This window comes from Mya arenaria, chromosome 4 (assembly GCF_026914265.1).
Source record: "Mya arenaria isolate MELC-2E11 chromosome 4, ASM2691426v1".
In the NCBI taxonomy this organism is placed as follows: Eukaryota; Metazoa; Mollusca; class Bivalvia; order Myida; family Myidae; genus Mya; species Mya arenaria.
Window position 1 is genome coordinate 55737363 of NC_069125.1, and position 23506 is coordinate 55760868.

At 33.5% G+C, this 23506-nt stretch overlaps 1 protein-coding gene across 2 annotated transcripts; it reads right to left on the reverse strand.

Annotated features, from left to right (window-relative positions):
• Nucleotides 1-50: 50 nt before the first annotated feature.
• LOC128231204 (von Willebrand factor D and EGF domain-containing protein-like) lies at nt 51-19348 on the reverse strand. Of its 2 annotated transcripts, none has more exons than XM_052943708.1 (22): nt 19139-19348; nt 17648-17872; nt 16976-17146; nt 16695-16715; nt 16256-16433; nt 15830-15935; nt 15585-15671; nt 12532-12660; nt 11620-11691; nt 8662-8820; nt 7657-7739; nt 6795-6861; nt 5707-5889; nt 5385-5593; nt 4866-5166; nt 4523-4675; nt 4174-4363; nt 3699-3889; nt 3307-3399; nt 2958-3119; nt 2548-2656; nt 51-1695 (listed from the first exon to the last, which is right to left on the reverse strand). In XM_052943708.1, the coding sequence occupies exons 1-22, from the start codon at nt 19188-19190 to the stop codon at nt 1385-1387; spliced, it is 3252 nt and encodes a 1083-aa protein (XP_052799668.1). In that variant the 5' UTR covers nt 19191-19348; the 3' UTR covers nt 51-1384. The 2 variants fall into 2 exon arrangements, with proteins under 2 accessions (XP_052799668.1, XP_052799669.1); XM_052943709.1 differs by lacking the exon at nt 19139-19348 and adding an exon at nt 18051-18070.
• Nucleotides 19349-23506: the final 4158 nt, after the last annotated feature.

Sequence of the window (23506 nt, forward strand, 5' to 3'; positions counted from 1 at the left end):
CATTGCTGAAAAGCAGGACCAGGAATTATCTTAAACAAAATATGTTTCCGATCGTTTCCATTCCGTTTATTTGCTTTCGTTCTAAGTAAAATTAATTGTGCGAAGTTATCCACTAGCAATCACACAATAAACACAGTTACTATACTTTTAACGAAATTTGCTTTCTTTTAAATGACGATGTCACACCCGGTCAGGTGAGGTTAAAATTTGTCAATGTGTTGATGTTATTATATCAGAATGAAATACAGAAAATGACGAATACTTTAAGAATGTATCTCAAGAAATCCAGAGGAACGTGTACTTCGTATGATTGAAATGGAAAATAAGATACATTATTTAAAAAACCTAAATCGTGTCTACAAAATGAGAAATAAACGTATGGCTTCTGGAATAAAAATAACAATTGAGCAATTAATTTCCAATTAAACTGTTCACAAATATGCCAAGTGATATTGATGTTCAACACAGGTTTAATACAGGAAATGTTTTATACAATATAGTTATATTAAACTAGAAACAATGTATAGCTTGTTATAAAAGGTAGTTTATCGTATATTGTAACAAAGATTATTTATTAATGTATTACGTAAAGTATAAATTCATTAAGGAAGAAACACAATTATTTTGAGAACAGTACCAGCTGTGGTACCAACTGCAATAAGTTTAGTTAAAAATGTTTCATTTGACCAAATACTGCAGCTTGTTTGACAGTTTACGCTTTATTTTCATAAAATTAACGTTTAACAAAGTAATATTTCAAACATACTAAATACATTAAGTCTTTGAAATTATCAAAACTATAATCAAATTTACATTAGCAAAAGAAAAATTGAAATTGGAATTTCTTAAAGCATTATGAGGGAAATGGCGGGAAATCCATTCCATAATTGTAATCTTAACGAAACACTTAAAAAAATATTGTTCCACTGCTAAGGTTTTTATCTAACAGAATTGCACTTAAACATTTATTATGTTCAATAGAATAATTAAGCGTTCAAATAAAGCGATTTAACATCGTCTATGTGCTTTGTGCAAAGAGTAAATTTTAATCACAAAAATCCTTATTCTTATTTTTACATGTATATCAGACATTAAAATCATGTTTAAAGGTTCGACAGCTCTTGTAAAAGGTAAAATATTTACGAAAATGTTTTTACTTTCTGTTTTTTGTTGTTGTTTTCTGCGGTTGTTGTCGTAGGCTTACAGTTGTTCTTGTAGATTATGTCGTTGGTGTCGTATAGCGTGCAGTTCTTCTTTTGTTTTTGCTGAAGAAGACTCTGTAATTGTTGTCGTAGATTGTACAGTTGTTGTCGTATGACTTAGTTGTCACTGAACCATCAATTGTTGTCGTAGATTGTACAGTTGTTGTCGTATGCCTTAGTTGTCACTGAACGATCAATCGTTGTCGTAGGAGCTGCAGAAGATATCGCAGCCCATGTATTAGTGAATCTTCAGTTGTCGTCGAAGAAGGCTCTGCAGTTGTTGTTGTTGGCTCTGCAGTTGTTGTTGTTGGCTCTGCAGTAGTTGTCGTAGGCTCTGCAGTAGTTGTCGTAGGCTCGGTAGTAGTTGTCGTATGTTCAGCAGTAGTTGTCGTAGGCTCTACAGTAGTTGTCGTAGGCTCTGCAGTTGTTGGTTCTTCAGTAATTATACGGATTGTCGCAGTTTTGGTACTAACCGTCGTTGTTGTGCATGGTGCTTAAAATACACAATAATTATTAATAAAATAATTTCACATTTTTTCTCAGTTCTTAGGGTCGAGTTTTAAAAGGGCAAGGCTGAAGATTGAAAGCACGCTAAAAGCTGACTTATGAACCAAAAAACGATGTTCATGGGTAAATATTTTTTTTAATCGCAAAAATTCGACGAATTGTTCTTAAGTCGTTCCTTTTGCTATGCAGGATTAAAATGCGTTGAAAAAGGTAGGGTCAATTTTGCGACTTACTTTTGGCGGTACACGACATGTCACCATTTTGTGGAGTTTCGCTTTTGAAGGTTAATATGTGTCGCATTTTTGCACTGCATGTGTGCCATTTTGGTGTTAAACAATATTAATTTTAATAAAACGCAATGCGTGAAAACTTCTCAAAAGAAAAAGTCATGACAGACGTTAGAAGGAAGCTTATAAAAAATACTATGTGTCGCTTTGGTCAGATCTTTGTATGGCAACAAGTCGAAAGATCGCAAATGCTACTTAATGTATTTTTGCGTAAGCGAGGTGAAAGGGCAATGGCGACAAAAGGGGCAACTAAAATATCCGTCAATACAAATTAATTAATTTATTTCCCCAAATTTTGGTGCCATATCACTTACACTTATTCGTCTTATCGAATTTTCGAGGCAAGAATTCAAAAGGGGCACTATATGTCGATTTCGGCTGTCCACTTTTTTACCCCGAATATCCTCCACTTACAATGACAGACCTCAGTAACATACCAGTAGCTGTTGTCAACAAATCCACTGGTTATCACACTTGCATGTCATTGATTCCCCTTTTTGTTATAGATCTAAAATTTTAAATTCAATCTCTCATTTATCCTCTTTATTTACCTTCAGACCAGCCTGTAGCACTGACAGCGGAATTGCATCTCAGACAAGTATTAAACGGTGAAACTTCACCATCCGAATAACACCTATTCTCGATAAAACACCCGCTTGTCTGAAATTGTGACAAATATCTGTGTTTAGGATGACATTTTGATTTAAACGCAAAAAAAAAGTTGATTACCGACTAATGGAATCGGAATTTCCTTCCCTTACATCACAATATTATTAGATGATAAAATATACAAAATTGTAAATCATATTGGGAATCAAGCAAAAAAGATAGTGAAATCGGAAACTCTGATCATTAAATCGCCATGGTTATAAATTATATGATTTATGTTAATTGGTTATTAAGATTTTTATGGCTTTTAAAGTTCTTATAAGTTCCCAGCGCGTTATGACACTTTACTTACGGTATTCAAAACGACAGTCCCGTCCCGTCCCGTTTCATCGTGAGCAACCTTTTGGCATGTCGAATCAAAAACAAAGACCGATTTGATGTTTCCAAAATTAGAGCCACCGTTACTTGCTGAAACCTCGTACTTGACTGCAAATGCATCAACGTCGTACTTGTTCTGGACAAAAGAAACAAATCATGTTGTATCTATTTTCTCAGAATATGTTTGCACATAATATATAATGCTTTATTATTTTTATAAAGATATACTTTACTGGGATAAAGGTTTTAAGCACTTAACATTATTTCTGTATGTAAACCATGTTGCAGGAAAAACAACGTTATGCGAACACGTGAACACTTACATGATTGGAGCAACAAACCCCAGTGAATATATCTTCGTATGAACCATTTGAACGATATTCAGAAACCAATTCTTCTTTCCCGTGTATAGATATCTAAAATGAACAAATCGGGTACAATCTCCTGCATGTTTTAGCTCATAGGCACATATTCCGTAGATCATACATAGAAAGCTACATTTCACTAATTCGTTTAACAAATTGTATTCCTAGAACTCACATTCTTAAGATATGACCGTTAAATAATTAAACAAAGTAATGACATTATTGTGTTAAAAAATATTCCATATCCTTCGTAACGGTGATGAAGTTGACAGATAAAAACAAAACATTTTTTTTTATTCGATGAAAAAAAAACATCGCACAGAACAACTGAATGACACATTTTTTCTTACCTTGAATGTCTTAACATTGCATCGAATGGAACGCAGAATGGCACCGCTCCTTATCGCAAAACATTGACAGTCGTCGGACCTTTCAGCTGTGTCGCATTTGCCCCCTGTTTCAATGTCGTCTATTATTAACGGATCTCTTTCGTCGATCGAACAATCAGCTCCATGGTAAAATGTATCGCAAACGCACACGCCTGCAAAAAAGCCTTCATTTGTAACGATAATTTTTTAACTTCTTTGTCTGCATAAGTCAAAGAAGAAATACGTATTAGGGAATGGTTACCTCTTTAATGAAATGATTTAATACTTTATTCGAAGATAATTTCTTGTACGAGACTGATTATTGGTCGTGCATTTATGAGATAAATGAAGGCTGCTGGTGTTCTTAACTAAATGCACAATTATATCGATATACTAGCTCTGTCATCTTTTCCGACAAGCTCAAGAACAAGCGATAAAAAGACTATGTTCTATATACCTTCCCCACCATTATTAGCGAGTGTGCAATTTCCGTTTCCGGTGCAGTTAGATGGGCAAGTATTTGCCAGAAAAACGTCTATCCTCTCAGTGTTGTTAGCAGCATATTCCGGTTGTAAGTCTATCATATTCTTTACCAAGTCATTATACGACTCCACATGTGCGTTTGCCCACACTAACGTTCCGCCAACCTAAGGATAACAACATGCAAATTGTTAAAAAAATGACCTTATAAAGGTACTAACGACAATATATCAACTGGAAACCAGTAAACCGAAATGGAAACAGCCATTATCTTTATGTTACAATGAAGGCATGGTGGTACAATGAAGGCATATAGAATTCAGTACCTCGACATCATACGCACAGTTATTTATAACTTCGTGGGGATTTTCAAGAGCCGACAAATCTGAATAACTCTGCACCGCTAAACTTCCGTTTATCAAAGCTGTGCATGCTTTATATGCATCTTCTGCGGTAATATCCAGGGCCCCTGCTTGACGCTTTAAATATGCACATAAAAAATATTAGTCTGTCATGATTCTAAAGGTACTGCGTACGAAATACTAAAAAAACTGAACTGACTAAAATAAAATAAACTGCAAGATTAAACTGCTATTATGCACTATGTAAGTACTTAGTCAATTTATATTTACATAAGCATACTTAGGAATGGCATGTTCAGATGCATACCTTGTACAAATAGTGCATAGGTGGGTCGACAGAGTTCATCAAATCAAAAAGTCGCCGCAACTCTTTCATGTGAGAATCTGTTCCTCGCTTCTTCCTGTTCCCTTTGGAAACATGACATTTTAATGGCGTTATGTTGTTTGGAAATGAACACATGTAATACTGAGTTGACGAACAGCTGGCGGCTCCGCTTTGACAAAAGCAGTACAAATGGTTTCTTTCTTTCCATGACTGCAAACTTCGATCTGGGTTGATGAAAAGATTCTTTTCTTTCAGAACTGTATTTTGGGTGTCACTGTCCATTCTGGAATGCCAAATAATACAGTATTACATATAAGCAACAAATGACAGATACAATTAGATTATAACCAGTTGGAGATTTATTTGAAAAGTCACGATCTTTCAATGATTCAAAAACTCTGAATGCTAAGATTATAACAAAATACAAGGGTGATTTTCTGCACTCACGCATGGTTTCACAAAAATCTACTTATAAAATGAAGTAATTATCAACTACTTTACCTCCATGACTCAGCGAAGTCCTTCTCATTCGGTAGTTGTTGACCATTACTGCCCCAAAAATCATTATTGACATCATTGTCGAATGTTCCACAAAGGCCTTCAATGCTATTAAAATCTTTAGGAGCCATGTATATGTCTATATTCATCGTTCCTTCATAGCTACCACCATAAAGACGAATTTCAATACGTGTTCCAATTGGTGTCAGGACCTAAAAGCATCACATATAACAGTCAAGATTACTGTAAGAAAGTTGTGCGTTGTTTTAAACTTCAGGACAGTTCATAACAATAGCGACATGATAAATGCTAAATATAATCTTACCCTATATTTTTCGGAGTTTATTTCTAGAACGTCCAATATCCCCCCTTCGCCACAATGGACAAAATCAATGTAATGGATTGATCCGCATCTATTAATCATGAAGACGTCCTTCCCTGCACGAACGGCAACACCACAGGCGCACATTGCACGAGCGTTGTTGCATGGTTTAGTTTTTTGCTGTACCTATTATACAAAAACAACTACTGTTAAGTACTTGGGGTCATAGAAGCAGCGTATCGCTTATCATGTTCCATAGTGCTAAAATTTAAGTTTTATGTTTGGTTTAAGACGTGTGAGATAGGGGTTTGATTTTAGGTATACAGTCTTATGTTTACTTATAAATTACAAACGGATCGATATATTGAGCTTAAATATAGAACCACCTCTCAATTGCAAAGGAACCTTGAAAGTACTCACTTCAATGATAATTATTCGGTTCATCATTGTTCCGGTTTGTAATCGCCAAAGGAATATAGGTTATTTTTGTTATTTTTGTTGTTTTTGGGAATCGGGGCCCGGGCGTGTCATTATTTGATATAAATATTGTAAGACGTTCACAATTTACCAAAGTGAAATTCCTTCGAAGTCTCTTCAAGATTACATTATTATTGGGCAAATAATTTTTTATTGTTTTTCGATGCTGTTGTTTTTCGTTGTTGTTTTCCATGTGAAATATTATAAAACTGCCATAGATGCGTTGATAAATATATGCGTATTGTGATGTTGTAATGTATATAAATAATTTTATTGCTGAGAGGATGGACTCCATTAAACAACGGCAATGTGACGTCAAGTTCCATGGATTTACATGCATTTAAATGGCTTATTAGTAGCATGTTGTAACGCATAGACGCTTAAAGTTGTAGAATTTTACGTGCTCACGATAGAGCGGTTCAAGCACATTACATCCAAAAAATATGAGATTGAAACAACATTGAAACCAACGCAAATATAACATCAGCACAAAAAATGCTGAAATAAATATATTTACTTGTTTTCAAATATTAAGTAGCCGAATTTCGGCCTCTGCTAGAAGATTTAAAAGCCCTGAGTATTGTTATTGATACAGTTATTTCTACATATATTACCTCAATATCATACGCCTTATTGATGTACATCATATAAACTCCGGCAGCGCTTTGTTGTTCGTAATTTCTGCAAAAAAGGAATCATATCATGGTCAAGTGCTATTTTCATCCAAGACGTTTATTTGAATATCAAACTATTCCATACTGTGACTTGTCACCAGTACACGTTGCATACTGCATAACATAAGCAAAAGGACAGTGCGGAAGTGGTAAAAACTTATGTGAACTGACTTTTTTACAAAATATTGTTTTTAATAAGGCCTATGTTCTAAGTTTTCCTGTATCAGTCAAAATTTTCTTGAAATGTATTTTGTACATGGAGAACCGTTTTGGTTTCAAAAACTCTGTACAATTTTTTTACCATGAATGGTTGAATTTGGTATTTTAAGATATTTATGTATTAGCTGTAAACATTCACCATTTTTTCTTATTATCAAAAAACAAACTACATGTGCAGTACCTAATAAACCAATCAGCTGATAACAATCTAGGTAAAAGACTTAACAGTACTTATTACAGTACAATACATTTGGAATTGTCCTATTTCACCGAAAGCTGCAGTTTTCGTTGAGAAGTAAGCTAGTAACAATATACTTTTGATGTTCATAATTTTCTTATTGGCCCCTAAACACTTAAACACAAATTTTATATACCTAGTTTGCATACTTCTTGAGTTATCACAGGATCCATTTTTTCGAAAATTTAGCTGCCATAGTACGTGCATTAAATTCTAATTTCAAGACTTAGCTTGTATTCTTCTTATTACAAAGTCTAATGTTTCCGGAGGGACAGACGGTAGGAAAGACAGACGAACAGACGGGTAAAAATGAACACGTAATATATTGAAAGATGATAATTTAACCTTCCATCTGTAGTCCTCATATGTGGATCAATATGAGAGTAACACCACTTGCTTTTGTACTCTTCTGTGTCCTCGACAATGACCTTAAATGAAAAAACAAAATATCGAACCTACTATCATATATCCTGGACTAGTTGAAGAGGATTGTGTAATATATGAGAAAAAGTGTCATCTTCTTTTTAACACATGTTGTTTTTTCGATAAAAAATAACGAACAACACCACAAAACAAGCCATTTGCCGTGCTGCATGCATTGCATATATGAAGTAACCGACGAACAGTACCTGGTAATTCTATATAATTTTATTAAATTCCGTTTGGCAAAGTATATATGCTGAGATGAAATTAAGTAAGACTAACACCATATATACAGCACAGTATATTTTTTTCAATACTTGTTTTATTTTCAATCGTGACGTCACTTTTGCTTTGATGAGTTCATGATTGTTTAGTATGTCCAGGGTGCCATCAGTGAATAAATTGAAAAGCAATCTTGACAAAATAATAATAACAAGAGAATCAAGAGGAAACCTTCTTTTATTGCTTACAATATTTAAATTAGTACACGATTCTAATTAGGAATGTCTATAGAAACAAAGGGAGAACCGCGTGAGTCGCAGAAAAGGACCCAATTAAGCCACTATTTTTTCAACAAATAGGCGTTCCGAAAAATGTTATCTTAACTTAAATGGGTTGAAGGTTACTAGTATTTAGGATAAAAACAAAACAGACCGACGGACAGCCAGGGTGATCACTTTATGACAACACCTAGTATATGTGACAATATCATAAGATCATATAAAACTGTAATATCAATTAATTCACAGAAGCAGCTGTTCGGTCAATATGTCAAATACATGTAAAAACTAAAGTTCATGCTACATTATGGGTTATCCATTTTGTTTTCAATTTAGGACTGAAATTTGTTTTATAAAATGCATGTGAGATAAATGTAATAATGTAGAAAACTACATCCATTACGTGAAAAACTTTGACAAATCTTACCCGGACACTCGGAAGAACATAATTATGCCATAACGGGCTTGTGTGCGACCCAAATCTGAGATCGATGTCAAACACGCTTTTGTCGTTGTAATCAATGTCGACAGTAACGATTGGAAACCGTATCTCTGCTGGTTCAAAGGTTCCATCTGCAGTCAGCGACTGTTGAAACAAAGTAAAACCAATGCAAAACATGTCCATTATACAAATAAAGAATCTGTCAAAAATCGAATATGATATACGCAATTTTATTTTGTCAGCATGTGTGTCTTAGACGAACAGAGTTAGATGTGTCCTTCAAAAATTGTATAATATGGCGAAGACTGTTAGATTTTTTTTAAAGAACAAAGTATTTGAAGTTAGAAGAAATAACATTAAATATTCGTAACAGATTAAAAGTAGTGAAAGTGATTTGATCGGTATGTTTATTTTAACCGTAATTTAACATAATAATTAGTTCTGCATAATTATCATCTAAAATCGTAAAGAAGTTGTCAGGGTTTTTTTACAATGAAAATATATGAAGTTAAAACGTTGACGAAATTTAATGTGTTGTCGACCTGTTTTTTTTCGTTTGTCATTAAAATGGGACAGTAATGTGACTACAAACCAAGGCACAGTGTCATGGGGATCTTGGCTAAATATAATTGGAGCTTCATGCTAGTTAGAAATGCCCGATCCAATTACTTTCGCTTGAGAAAATTGTCTCAACATCAAACTGTTCGCGGTTAGCTATGTCTTTTGCTTATATATATGAACACGACCTTCATCGGCTTTGAGAACTGAGATAAGTGATGGGGCGTTTTCAGGCTGCTCAAAATTCCATGTAGTCATTACAAAAGCGACAGGGCCGCAATAACTTAATTTATACGCTTTAATCTCTAATTGATCTCTAATCATTGAAGTACTTGGGGTTACCTTTTCGTTTTTTATTATTATTTGTTTTATTGATAAGTTTCCTCAAGTTAATGCATACTTTGGTAAGATTTATCTTTTGCGTTTTATCTTTATTAAGAATTGTTGGGATAAGAGTGCGGTTTGTGCACATAAACTGGTTTAAACCCCCAGTAAATTAACATTTTACTGACCGTTCCAAGGCGGTACCTAACAATTCTTGATAAACATACCATTATTTATATATATATATAGTATTTATGCACTGTGCTGTTTGTAGAGTTGTGTGCTGTTCTATGTTTATTGTTTGTGAATTTGTGTTCTATGTCTTTGGCGTTTGCCCATTGCCACTAAACCGGGTTTATGTTTAAACTTTTTGCTACTGAGCATGTTTCTGTAGCTTTTTTGCATATATATTGCCGATGCACACGAGTCAATCAACTTGTAGCGCATCTTTAACCAGATGTTTTGTCGTTGCTACTGGCATCTCGTGCCATTGCTTTTTTACAGCACATAGACATAGGTAACGGCCATTTGAAACGTTACATGTCATTGACAACAATATAAAATAAAATGATGGATTTTGATATATTGTCCTTGTCCGGGAGTTAAGGAAGTTTTGACTAATTTCAGTAAGAATTCATGGATAGTTGGCTTGTTGGTAGATTCAAGTAAAGACATAGTTTGAGTGTGTTTCGTAGGTCGCTTAGGTCAAGGTCGACGACGCTGTTGCAAAATGTTTTTCGCTTAATACATAATTGATGTTTAGTGTTGAAAGTTATTGTGTAAGAAGCGAATTAGAAGACATAGCATAAAATTACTTTTCGTGTTGATGGGGTTAATTTGAAAGTCGCTGTACCTAATAAAGAAAAATAATTACGAGCAATAAATTGAAAAGCTCCTAGTGTTGAAACTTGGTATAAAGCAAGCTTTTTTGGAGACGCACACTTGGGTTGCATTTGAGGCAATCGGGATAAAGTTCGATGTCAACGTTACTTAAAGCGTAGTGTTACTATAAGCAAAAGTATGAAAAATAAAGTTGATATAGTCAATAGTTAAAAAGGTTGTTAAGAAAAAAAAAACATGAAATATCCGGTCATTTTGCATCTTCCCAAACAAGTGAAACCAATGCAAGCAGTACATCAAATTTGGATGGTTTACGGGTAGAGACGTGCTTTAACGTGAGAAGTCGGTCGATAATGAAGATGTTACAGTTAATTTGAAATGTATTTGATGGATCGTGGCGAACTTAAAGCCACGATAAATGTATTCTTTATTCTTCAAAAACCTTGAATAGCTGTGTTCTTTTGAAAACATTGATACTATCTACACTGTCGAGTTGAGTTATTTTTTAATAGATATTTATTAGCATAATTAAACGCAAACAAAACATATGGTTATATCATTACATTGAAACAAAATGTGTGCTGTCATATGTTTTCCAAACCGTTTACCCACGATGTATGTTAATATTTTGTTTTTCAATAAATTGTTAACAAAATGGTTGAAATGTGTTTAACCTGGTCGCACTTCATGTGGTAAAATAGTTTAAAAAAATAAATAGCCTGGTAAAAACACTTTAAAGCCTATTTGTATCGGTGTTTTCCATTGAAATCTCATTTCTAGGGAATGCAAATTTATTCAGATGACTGTGCAGACCAGTTGGTATTTTCAACATATTGTGGTAAAGCATATACGTTTTTTAATAAAAGGAAGCAATTAGGTAATGAAGGGCCACATAGATATAGTTCCTACACTATCAATGCTAACGCATATGAAACTTATTATTTCATATGAAATTCCTGTTTCATACTTCATTGCCTTCAACGCCTTCTTATTCTACAGGATTTTAAAAATTGAAACATTATTACACAAAAAATGATAGCTTAGTTTGTATTTATAAATATTGAATCAAATGGAAAATGTTAGAAAGATTGTTTATACGGTAAATGTAACACATAAAAGTTATAAGGAACATTTCACTCGGTATATTTAACCGGTATTTCTGCAAATACACCGAATAGAATATCGATTAAGTCTAAGCAGTACATATATAAGAACACTTACTGTTAGCACATTGCTGCAGTCCGCGGTGCTTTGTACGTCTCCGGTGCATTGAGATATTTTCTTTTTACCCATCTGTCAAACCATGTAATTATTCAAACACAGTTATTATTGCATCTAACAAGCATATTCATATCTTTACTATGTCATGATACATTTGTAACTACAGGGACTCACAGTTCCAGTGCACTTTTTCCATCATATATTACAAGTTACAAGTTTTTATTGGGAAATCGGCATCTTGCCTTTGATAAAGCTTCCTGCACCTAGGCAAACCCGGGTTCGATTCCCGGCCTGGGTGCATGTGAGTTTGGTTTGTGGTCACCAAGCCGAACAAGTGGGTTTTCTCCGAGTACTCAGGTTTCTCCCGAAATACAAGACCATACGCTTGCGTAAAATCGTGCAAACGAGAGTGATAAATATAATGTTGCAAAAACTTGTTCCACAATCGTTGTAAAATAGATAAGTTTAAATTCATTGATAAAGCTATTTTATGCGTATGTGAATGTCTGTGTTGTTTATTCGCTTGTGTCCCCCTTCAGTGTCGTTTGAGACCCAACCTTGTGCCTCTAAAGAGAGTTATACTAGCATTTTTGTCTACTGGGCTTGTCCCTGTAGTTTTCCTTGTATTTTTATGGAATAAAACACTTAAAACTACATAGACAGACCATGTTTCCTAAAGTTTAACCAAAATCCTGTTTAACGACACAATGATCCAGATAAAACAAACACAGGGCGAGAGACGCAAAACAATAAGACAACCCATTTAACATATCTATCAAAATATCGTCATTGTTAGAATGGGTTCGATAACTGGAAGCATGATATCAATATTTCAGTATATATTATAATAAAAACAATATTTAAAAAAAAATCGTAATGATAAACTTAATTGTTATATACATTGAGTCATACCTCTAATGTCAATTGACACTGATCATGAATAGGTAGTCCGTCCAAATATTGACAAGCAACTGGGATCGTTGTTTTTAAGACAATTTCTCCTATACCTCCTTTTGGTAAATGTATCGTTCTCTTTTCAATCTGTTAAAAAGAAGTTAAAACACGCAATTGAACCATTTCCATGTGTGTGGATTTATAGGCATAGATATGGCGTCTTGGGCGAACACTATGTATTTTAGTCGTTGACACCGAAATTTGTTGGATGCCTTCCGCGTCGTTGTCATCGTTCGTCCTCGTTCAACTATCGTTTCCAATCCCGAGCGATTTTTTTCTTATCCAATAATTAGCCTCACGTATTTTGTCGACAATAAAGGATGTTAACAATAAATAATTGTTAACCATGTTTTGTCGAGCCAAAATTAGTCGACTTATTAAGTTTATTAGTGGACTAGTGGACACACGGTTTGATATGTCGTGTTTTAACTCGTTAACTCGACAAAAAGTATGTCGACAAGGCTTTATGCTAACATCTTTAGTATAAGCATACGGCTTGCATAACTATACAGATATAATAAGTAAAATAGACTTGAAATGTTTAACCTTTTCTCACCTCACAATTATAATGAGTATGATTACTGCTTGTTTTTGTAGTGTTGTTAAAATATAAATAATTAATTGTGACGATGCCTGTAGAAAGGCTTACAAAGTCGGCATAGTGATAATTGTGAAAAAGAGTTTAAAGTTTCGCTGGTGAAATTTTATACGAGGTTCTCCCACTTTTTGTTCATTGCAATCAAGTACGAAAACATTCAAAACGTATCGACTTTAAAAAGGAGATTTATATGTTTGAGAATTCTTAGTCACTTCCATTTGTTTGCATGTGCTATTTCAAGATAAAGGCCACCTGACGATTTTTTTTGGCAACTTATAGTACATAACAGAAATGAGGCCAGGATTTGACGTTAGAGGGGGCGTAACTTAGGGGCGAATTCTTTTGACGCGCCCCTCCTAAGAACCGAAATATATTTGTTGAAAGTGTTTGCAGTTGGGTTTTCTACAAACATAATGAAAACAATTTCTAGTTCAAAATCGTGCATTTTGGGGTTATGTTATTACTTTTTTCTCCTTTATTGAATTAAAAAGTAAACTTGGACGATTCTAGACGGGCGGGGGGGGGGGGGGGCAGGGGGGGCACTTTGATCCGCTAGTGCATAATGAAACATGATACAACTCTACTACTTTAATTTCACTAGTAAGAATGTCCTTCTGTTACTATATGGTAAGCAATTGGTCAGCAGTATCCCTCTATTTCCTTATCGTCAGCAAAATGGTCACCTCACAAAATGAGTTTTGTTAAGTAGTACTCAACGCAATCAACGAAAACGAAGCAGTACTGTATTACACCACAAACAATCAAGTCCGGAAACAATGTATATTCTATTTTGTCGCGTTTAACTCGTTGTGTTTACCCTTAAAGTGACACTCTGATTCAATATCAATGCATACACCTGTATAACAAACATATATTTTGACTGATAAACCTTAAACTACTCACTTAATAATGCATTCATGGAACATATTAATTACTGATAACAAGATTGTAACCGTGTATTTAATAGCTAAAAACGCAAAAATATTAAATGATTCGTGAATGCTAAAAGGTTTTACTGTGATCTACTATAATCTCAAAAGGTAGAAATACCATGTTTATGCACATTTCTTTCAAATTAAATTTAGGTATCCTTCATTAGAACCATTGTTTTCGACATTTATTCATCTTTTTTGGAAAAATAAAACAATAATATTAATTGTGGCAAATCTTATGTTGGAGTAAGAGTGCATCTTTAAAAGATGACCTGTAAAGATTATTTTTTGTAAACATCGTGCGCGGGGAAATATAATGTTTCAACCTTTAAACAATCAGATATCTAAAGAGCACCATTCCGATCCTCTTTTACTTTAATTGACTAATTTTACAATAACCCACGAGTCTTCCAGTTAAAGTTGATAATGACCAATGGATTTTTTTTATTTCTGTGAATTTCACAGAAAGTCAGGGTTAATTCATAAAGCCTTATGGCTAAAAAGTATGTGAAAATCTTATACCATTCAAGCTTGACTTAAAGCAGTTAAACAGTCAAAACAATTTTTTTTCTGGGATTTTATATTTATGATGACATTAGTTTAAATTGTGTAAGTACAATGCAATTAATTGTTTTATCATCCTATTCTGTGGTTATAATGAATCTTAAAATTAAACACCGCAACTATTTATCTTGATGGTTTTGAAATAAACAACACCATGTAAAAACTTGTCATGATTGAAGATGATAGAGGAAAGCTTCTTCAATAATATTGTTTTTTAAACCTGAGTTTGTTTAGTATGAATAAGGTAAGGTTTTTTGTCATAATTATAAATTAAAAATTAATCATAGCCCGATACAATGTGCCCTTTTCTCCCCCTTAACGCCCTAACCCTTTTCTGCAGCACGCTGACATTTTCAAAAACTGGCTCAAACCCTAATAAGGACATATGTATAAGAAATATTACATTTCAGTATTGTTACAATGGCAACAAAAGAATACTTTGATAAAAAAATATGAAATGATATACTTATATAAGACTATTTTATCTGCATTAGTTTTGCAATCAAAACGCTATTAGTTGCTGTATGATGGTTTTAGAAATCAATTGCCATTGCAGCATATTTTTAATTAAGAATGTTTTTGTTGTTGTCATGACACTTTTTTCCCCTTTGTGTTTGTGCGTATTTAAATTATTCGTAATAAAATGTAAAATATCATTTTACTGTTTGTAAATTACCTAAATTTTGCAAGCAATGTCATGTTAATGTTCATGTACCCTAATTATGCGAAAATTCCCATAACACGCTAAAAGTTGAGATATTCTTATTTTCTATCGACTGAAATGCTTGTAAGAGAGTACGGCTTCGGGTTTAGTTAAAACAAAACTTAAATTATGATTTTTTCACCTTTGGTGGCCCTTTAAAATGAGTCCTCACATATTGTTTAAACCAATATTACAACTTTAAGACTTAACTTACTTTGACTCCAGCAAAAAACTTCTCACTGAGATCTTCGTCGGTTTTCTTGCTTTCCTTGAGAACAGAGGCTTGAACACCGCATCTTATCTAAAAATACATGAATAATCATCATTGATTCACGTTTGTCCGGTCGTTTAACTCTTATATGATTGAATGAGTGATGCAATTTCGGTTTATTCAGGTAATGGCATTTCAAATTGTAATCATTTGGCTTTGAACGAAATGAAAACGAAGGGGATGCTTACCGTAAACCCAGGACGAACTGCGTTCATTATTGTTGTCTCAGTTAATGACAGTTCCATTGAATCAGTCGAGGGACCCGTGGTGGTCAAGTAATTACCGTCAATGTACCTAAACAGGGAACGACATAAGGTTCTGATGTTCATACATACGATGGGAACACGTTTAAATAAGATAATTTAGGGACAAGCTCAGCAAACCTTGTTAAGCATGTTAAAGGTAAAAGTATCAAGGGAATACAGACACCAACGAGAGACACACATCGTCATGATACAACAAACGTAATGCATACACATGTTTACGTAGTTAATGTTTAAATTCGAGGGGTATAGCCAAGAAACGGTCGATGAAAACAGTTTACTACTGGGGCGTAGGTTTGAAAAATATGTATTCCTTAATGTTATCCAGTAAAAGAAGCAATACTATCTTACCAATTGACAGTGTAAAAGTATGTGGGTTTCATGTTAAACTGGCACACAAAATGGGTTGTTGGTGAGTATTGGAGTCCAAACGGACCTGCAGGTCTGGTTGTGTGAACTACTCTAGTGGTGATAGAGATTTGTCCAAGACCGACATCATCAATACCTGGCGCTGGCCAGTTTATCGGGTCTGTAATGAAGTTTAATGTTTCAAGATCTATATTTTGGCATTAGCAGCATGACTATAAGAACAGAGTTATAAACTGATATGTACGTATAGTGTCACATCGAAGGGTATTAGTATTGTTTATTAATTATGCATTTAAATGGCTTACACATTATATCAAACTTAAACAATAATGGTATTCATGCCTCATGATTCTTGAAATATTTCAATACGTACATTTAATTGTTTAACATTTATATCATTGATATATATTGAAGCTCTTACCGTATAATGTCTGACCTTCGTCTAAAATATACAAAACACAATTATATAGGTTTATACATATCATTACATTTACTGCTTATTTTCAAATTAAATTTGTCACTTTTGTAATACTGTGAGAAGGTGGATGTATAATGTATACTCAAACAATTGATGACGATATCATCATCATCATCATCATCATCATCATCATCATCATCATAATCATCATCATAATATATGCAGTTGTATTTTTTTTTTAAATTTAAATACCATCGGTTAGATATTCAAGAACTTGTTCGTACCGAAACAGTATCCTCCGTAGGGAATTGAAGATGTAAGAAGGTACTGCACTTCCTTGCCACATTTCCGTATATAAATGGTGTACGCTGTTAAACACGCCATGTTGAGGTTCAGTGTACAAGCTGTTACTTGGACTGGCTCATTGGTAAGCGTTGCAGTATCCGGATGTGGGTCTACAAAAGTGACATTGAAATGAAGTCATTGCCTCGCCTAATTTGTTTAAGATACTTCAAATCGTTGAACGATATGCTAAAACTTCTACACTAACAATTAAACAAATGCACTTCGCTTTTGACAATTTAAATATATATGTTTTAAAGGGCCGCCATCGCACCTAATGATTACACACATGTTACTTTAGCTCACACTAAAAAGACAAATACTTAGTGAGTGTCATGGTTAGATAGTTTAATAGCAATATGAAGGAAAAGTGTTTTGATAACTATGCTAAATCATATAATTTAAACAGATATGGATGGAGATTTGTTAAGTTATTATCGCAAACAACAAATAAGTGTAAAATGATATTATAAAGAAAGCTGAGTACTAAGAACAAAGAATTAAAATACTTCCGTTTATACATTTTGGCCCTGAGAAGGCTAAGCATGTGGGCAAACAAACATTTCTATGAAAGAGCACGCATTAAAGAACCATAATTAAATTGTAATACATACCCTTTAAGTAGATAGGATAGTATGTTCCACACATTCCGTAAGTTAGATTCCAGTTTTCGGCACCATTGATATCAAGAAGTAAAAATTGTTTGCCCATGTGAACTGTTCTGTACCATTTTTCGGGAAGCAGGCTGTCGCTGATTAAATTGTCAACGCCATCGATATCAGAATCAACCTTCCGCATTGGAAAACCGTAAAGCTGATCACCATCTTCGACTCGACAGCCTAAGAATAAAATATTCAGTTCAGTTTGTGAATATGATAATTGATTGTTTAATTGAACAATATCTACATATATCAGTATACATCTAAACGGATTAACACTAACATAAGAATAATTGTTATAACACGGGTTTCGCACTATCGCTTAAAGGTTGCTTAGAGTTGTTGAAGGTGCACATACTGTTCTATAGTGTGTTTTCCTTTTGTTTAAACACAGCGTACAGGTCAGGTTTCTATAATATAGAGATTGTGTTGGTTTATTTGTTGTTGGATAATTCCTGAGCCAGTGCAGCTTTTCGAAAGAAATATCATAACCATGCACAGTATTTCAGAGTATTGCATTGTTTGACTAAGCATGAGCTATTTTTTCAATACAAAAATCCATCCATCCCTAAAAAGTAACGGTACGCCATGTACTGAATTACTAGATTTATTGTAGGGCATCCATTTATATGGCCAACAGAAACTGAGATCTTGAGAACATTCGTTTCAACTATAATGACCGACCTTGAAGGTAGGAAGGCCAAAAAGTACTTTGTTTCCACTTATATCTCCAACAATAATGGGTAGGTACGTATACCTTTTCCATTATTTTTTTGAGAACAGGGATTCTGTCTATGAATCTATATCACTATTGTAGAAAATTATCAATTTAAAATGGTCAAATTGTAACAGGTTCATTCAAATTTGGCACTTATTTTACGAAAATACGAAAAACAATCCACTCTACGGCAGAAAAAGTGAAGGGTAGGAAAATTCTTGAATGAGGACAAGGAGACAATATCACTGTTATTATGAAAAGTCATGAAATAGTTCATGAACATTGTAATAGACAATACCTAAAATATAATGATACAAATAATAGTTAACAAACTAAATGAACATAATTAAAATTACTTATTTCATTTCAATTTCCTTCGGAATCTATAACAATATGGTCAGCAATAGGTCAGCAGTATCACTCTACTTCTATATCTTCAACTTTTTGGTCAGCAACTAAGCACAATCCGAAATTAGCAACAACAACAACAATGAAATAAAAGAGTTATAATAATAATAATAATAATAATAATAATAATAATAATAATAATAATAATAATAATAATTATTATTATTATAATAATAATAATAATAATAATAATAATAATAATAATAATAATAATAATAATAACAATAATAATAATAATAATAATAATAATAATAAGGATTGTAAGAAGAAGAAGAAGAAGAAGAAGAAAAAGATGAAGAAAAAGAAGAAGTAAAACAAACCTTTAAGTAGTGTAGGGATGATGGAAGCCATTACCAAGCTTGCGAACTTCATGATACCACAGTTTGACAATATAGCTACTTATGCACAGAATACTATATCTATATAGATACGTATATAGTTGATATGTAGTTGATAAATCTGTATATATACATATATATCTTTGACAATCATCACGTATTGTTTAAAAACAACCGAAAGCATAAGCAATGTCACTAAAGAACGTTTAAATACAATTTAAGTTAGCCAATCCGCAAACAACGTGTGCAAAATTTCGCAATAAATAATGTCTTCTCTTCGTTTAAATTGATAAAAAAGGATATAAATAAGTTGTTTTCTTCCTAAATGAAAAACACAGATCCTGTTGTTGTTTTATTGTTGTGTTTTTTACTTTATATTCTAATCATTAATTATTATTATTTTTATTATTATTATTCATTTATTTTATTATGTTCTTTTATTCTGCGGGGTCGGATAAAAGTACATATTTCAAGTACTGTGCATATGTTGCCGAGCGTCATATTTCGTTCGAAGAAAGCCACAGGAGTGTACTTGTTGAATAAGTGACAAATCACCGATATTCTCTTTCTATTCGCTTATCAACGCTGTGGGTATTCCCCTATTCGTAACTTGTTTATTTATGAGGCAACATCGTAACGCTGTGTGCTTTTTTTTTCTTATACTTCAAACAAAATGTTAACTAGTATCATAACAATTAATGACCCGTTAATGCACTATCAAACGTCAATATGTGAAACCAAAATAGACATAATATTACAACACTAATTTACTGCGGCTACAGACTCCTGTAAAACACAACCGTAAATAAACTGAAAATACAAATTTGAGTTTAAATAAAAGTTCAAAACATAGCACCACAACGATTATTCGTTCGTTCGTTCGTTTGTTCGTTCGTTTGTTCCTTTCTTATATGTATTTCACTTTGTACTAAGAAAAACAGAATGAATAAGCACACCTTTTTAAGTATCTAAAATTGAAATATTTTTTATGACACTTTGATAAAACAAATCGTGTGCAATCGTAACCATTTCATAATAAATACAATAGCAAGTAAACATGCATTTCAATAAATATACGTGAGAAATGATTTTATTGAAATGCATGGTTACAAAATAAAAGCATCTTTTAGCACGAGAGGGCGCAAGCTCGGAACGTCGTAGCAAAATAGACGGAACCTATCGACATAATACGACATACGCAACACCTCGGTCATTTTCAAACAGATATGTATTAAGAAGCTTGCCGAGATATACTGACATTGTGTAAGCGTAGCGGCACCATGTGTTAAATATTAAACAATCGTAAATATGACATTTTGCATCAAACCTGTACAATAAGGCTATGGAATATTCGTCCTGATGCTTGCTGACATTTGTCATTTATGCTGAGTATTTGGAAAGAAACTGAGCTAGTAAAGAAAGTGAAGCCAGGAAGTAAGATAATGATAGCTAGAGTATAAAGATTAAAAAACTTCAACGATTTTATCTAGGATTAAGAAATAAACTTTAACGAAAGTAGCAAGCATTGCAATTGCTTAAACTTCGTATTCATGATGCAATGAGACAAGATGTAAGACATCAGGATGTAACTTTTGCTTCAATGCTCTTTCATAAAACAAGCCCGTCTGCTTTGGAGACAAGTATGGTGGGTTTTATTGACAGGATTTAAGTTCTTATTAAATGTATGTGATGGCTAATGAAGCAAATCACCTCACTCAAGCAACTTGATGATTCAAATAAATGAATAACTATTTTAGATTACCCAATATTCATGTACTTATATAAACAGTCGTGTACGATGCGAGTTCATTTATTTCGATTTCAGATTAAAAAGTTAAATTGTTTAAAAGAAATTCAAAACATTACTCCAAATAGGAGACGTAGTTAACATTAGTTGAGCATAAAAAGCTAAAAGCATTGGCAGTCCATATTTTACATTTTTCATTGTTCTTTCAGTCCTACAAAACTAATCTCTGTCTCTCTGCCATTAGTCTGCCTTCTACATTATCATTCAAATTCTACACCTGGACATTTTTTCTTTATATTCGATTATGTGTTTTTGTTTTTCTTTTCTTTATATGGCACAACATGTGTAACATTAAAGTACTAAAAGCCGGATACGGTTTGTTGTGAGCTGAAGCGATTTGGATAATTTCAATAGCTCTGTTTTCGGGTGTAGTAACTATGACTTATTTCAACATAAAATGATAAAATGATAATGCCCTCAATTCAAAAGTGTATTTAAGCAAAACATTGATCTGAATAGTACCTTCATTAATAAATTGACCTATAGCTTTTTATAGCTACATGGCCTTGCGGGTGAAGAATGCATAATAATGTAATGAGAGCACCCATCTCGATAATAAAGCAGGAAATTAATTAATTATACATATACAGGTGTATTGGTCTTTTCACAGATTCACGTCGTACACAATGTGTAATTACATATAATATGTACTTTGCAAAGAAGAAGTTCTTACCAGTTAAGGCGTGTTAGAGACAGTAACAAAGAGGACGGAACATGCCATATTTCTATATAATCTATATAAATCCTATATCTTAATAAGGTACAGGCAATTTGCAACCAAACTAATAACGTAGGGAAATATGTAAAGGAAAGAACGTTTCTTCTCTGACGTTTATGTCATTTGAAGGCTTGTCAGTATGACCCTTGAACTCCATGCAAACATTAATACAACAAACCAGTAAGGAGGTGCGGCTTCAAAGCGCATTGTTATCTGGACTGGACCCTACCATCACGTATACTGCGTACTGTTTCGGGTAAATTGCAACGGTGACTGCGAATGTAAGCCGGGTTGGTCTGGAAGAGCATGTAATAAGGATGAAGATGAATGCATATTCAGTGATCTTCGGTCCTGTCCAGACAACAGTGAATGTTTCAACACGTCGGGTCCTATACGTGTTTGTGCATGTCAGACTACAAATGGTATCGGACGGTCTGCAATGCGGTGGCAAGATGTATGATTCTTAGAAAGGTTAAGTTCTGGTAAATCGCTTTAAATCCTTGTAAGTTTACTGACTGCACCACCGGTCCACGGCAACAAATATGTATATTACAAATGTGCAAAAGTAACAATGGTAACAGCCGTTGTTAAACATGTACAATATGATACAAACACACATACAAAAAAAGCTAATTACATAAATGTAGTAAAGATATAAGAGAGCTCAAGTAAATTGAAATACAAGTTTGAATTTGTAGCATGCATTTATTCCTTTACGAATTATTTAAAGAGCAGTCCTTGTTATCAAATACAATACACGATTCTATACATATTAATTAAGACACACCGCTGCAATAACTTGCAACCCAACTTAATCATCTTGACAGCCACCACGCAAGCGTGGTTTTTCTTGTGGTACACACCGGTGGTCAACCAAACCTACGTCAGGCATTATTTTCATTAATTTTAATACTTTTTAGTTATGAAAAACGCATCCAAGTCCACAGCTTAGCAATCTATTATTTACATATGTCACCCAACGACCATGTTGGAATGCTATGCTTTGTATATCTATTATCTACATTCAAAAGTATTATCTTATATTCAATATCACGCTTTACAATTGCAACATACATAGGAAAACGACTCTACTCGCCTTATACAGCAAAATTGGTAGTTTTAGTGGTAAACTCATATAGCGCTTACAGGCATTAATGAGGACTTGTTCCACCACACATTTTAGTCCTACACCCCAAATCTCTGTACCATATAACAATACTGGTGCAACTTTACTATCATATATCTTAAAGAATTAATAATTAGCCATACGCATCCAACATAGACGAAATAGATATTGGAATTCATTTCGATTTGTTTGCTTGTTCCACTGTTATTGTTGGTAGTGCAAACATTTTGAATAGAGGGACTATAACAGTTTCGCACCATTGATTCGGGTATACTCCAGTTAAAAATATTTTGTTAAAAAGATTATTCGACAGTGAAAGAATATGGTGTATTCCGTTCGTGAACCATTCTCGCACTAAACCGTCATTTCCGCCACTTTTACTTACTTTTTTATTTTTTATTCTTTCTGGAAATGTCTTTTCCGTAGTATCTATGTCTTAAAATAAATTGTTGTCAACTCAACAATAGATTGTATTTAATCCGTTAAGTGCTTGTTATCGTTTAAATTTAAACCAGAAAAAACTGTCCTGACAATTATTTATCAAGTCGTTCCCTATAAATTCATTAAATATATTTTCCTTTTGTTAATTAATCTTTACATTCCTTTTTGCTTATATATAAGCGTATAATTTACGTAATATTTTCTGTTCAGGATACTAAAGCGATTAGCATGTTTTATCAAAAAAACATTGTCTTTCGT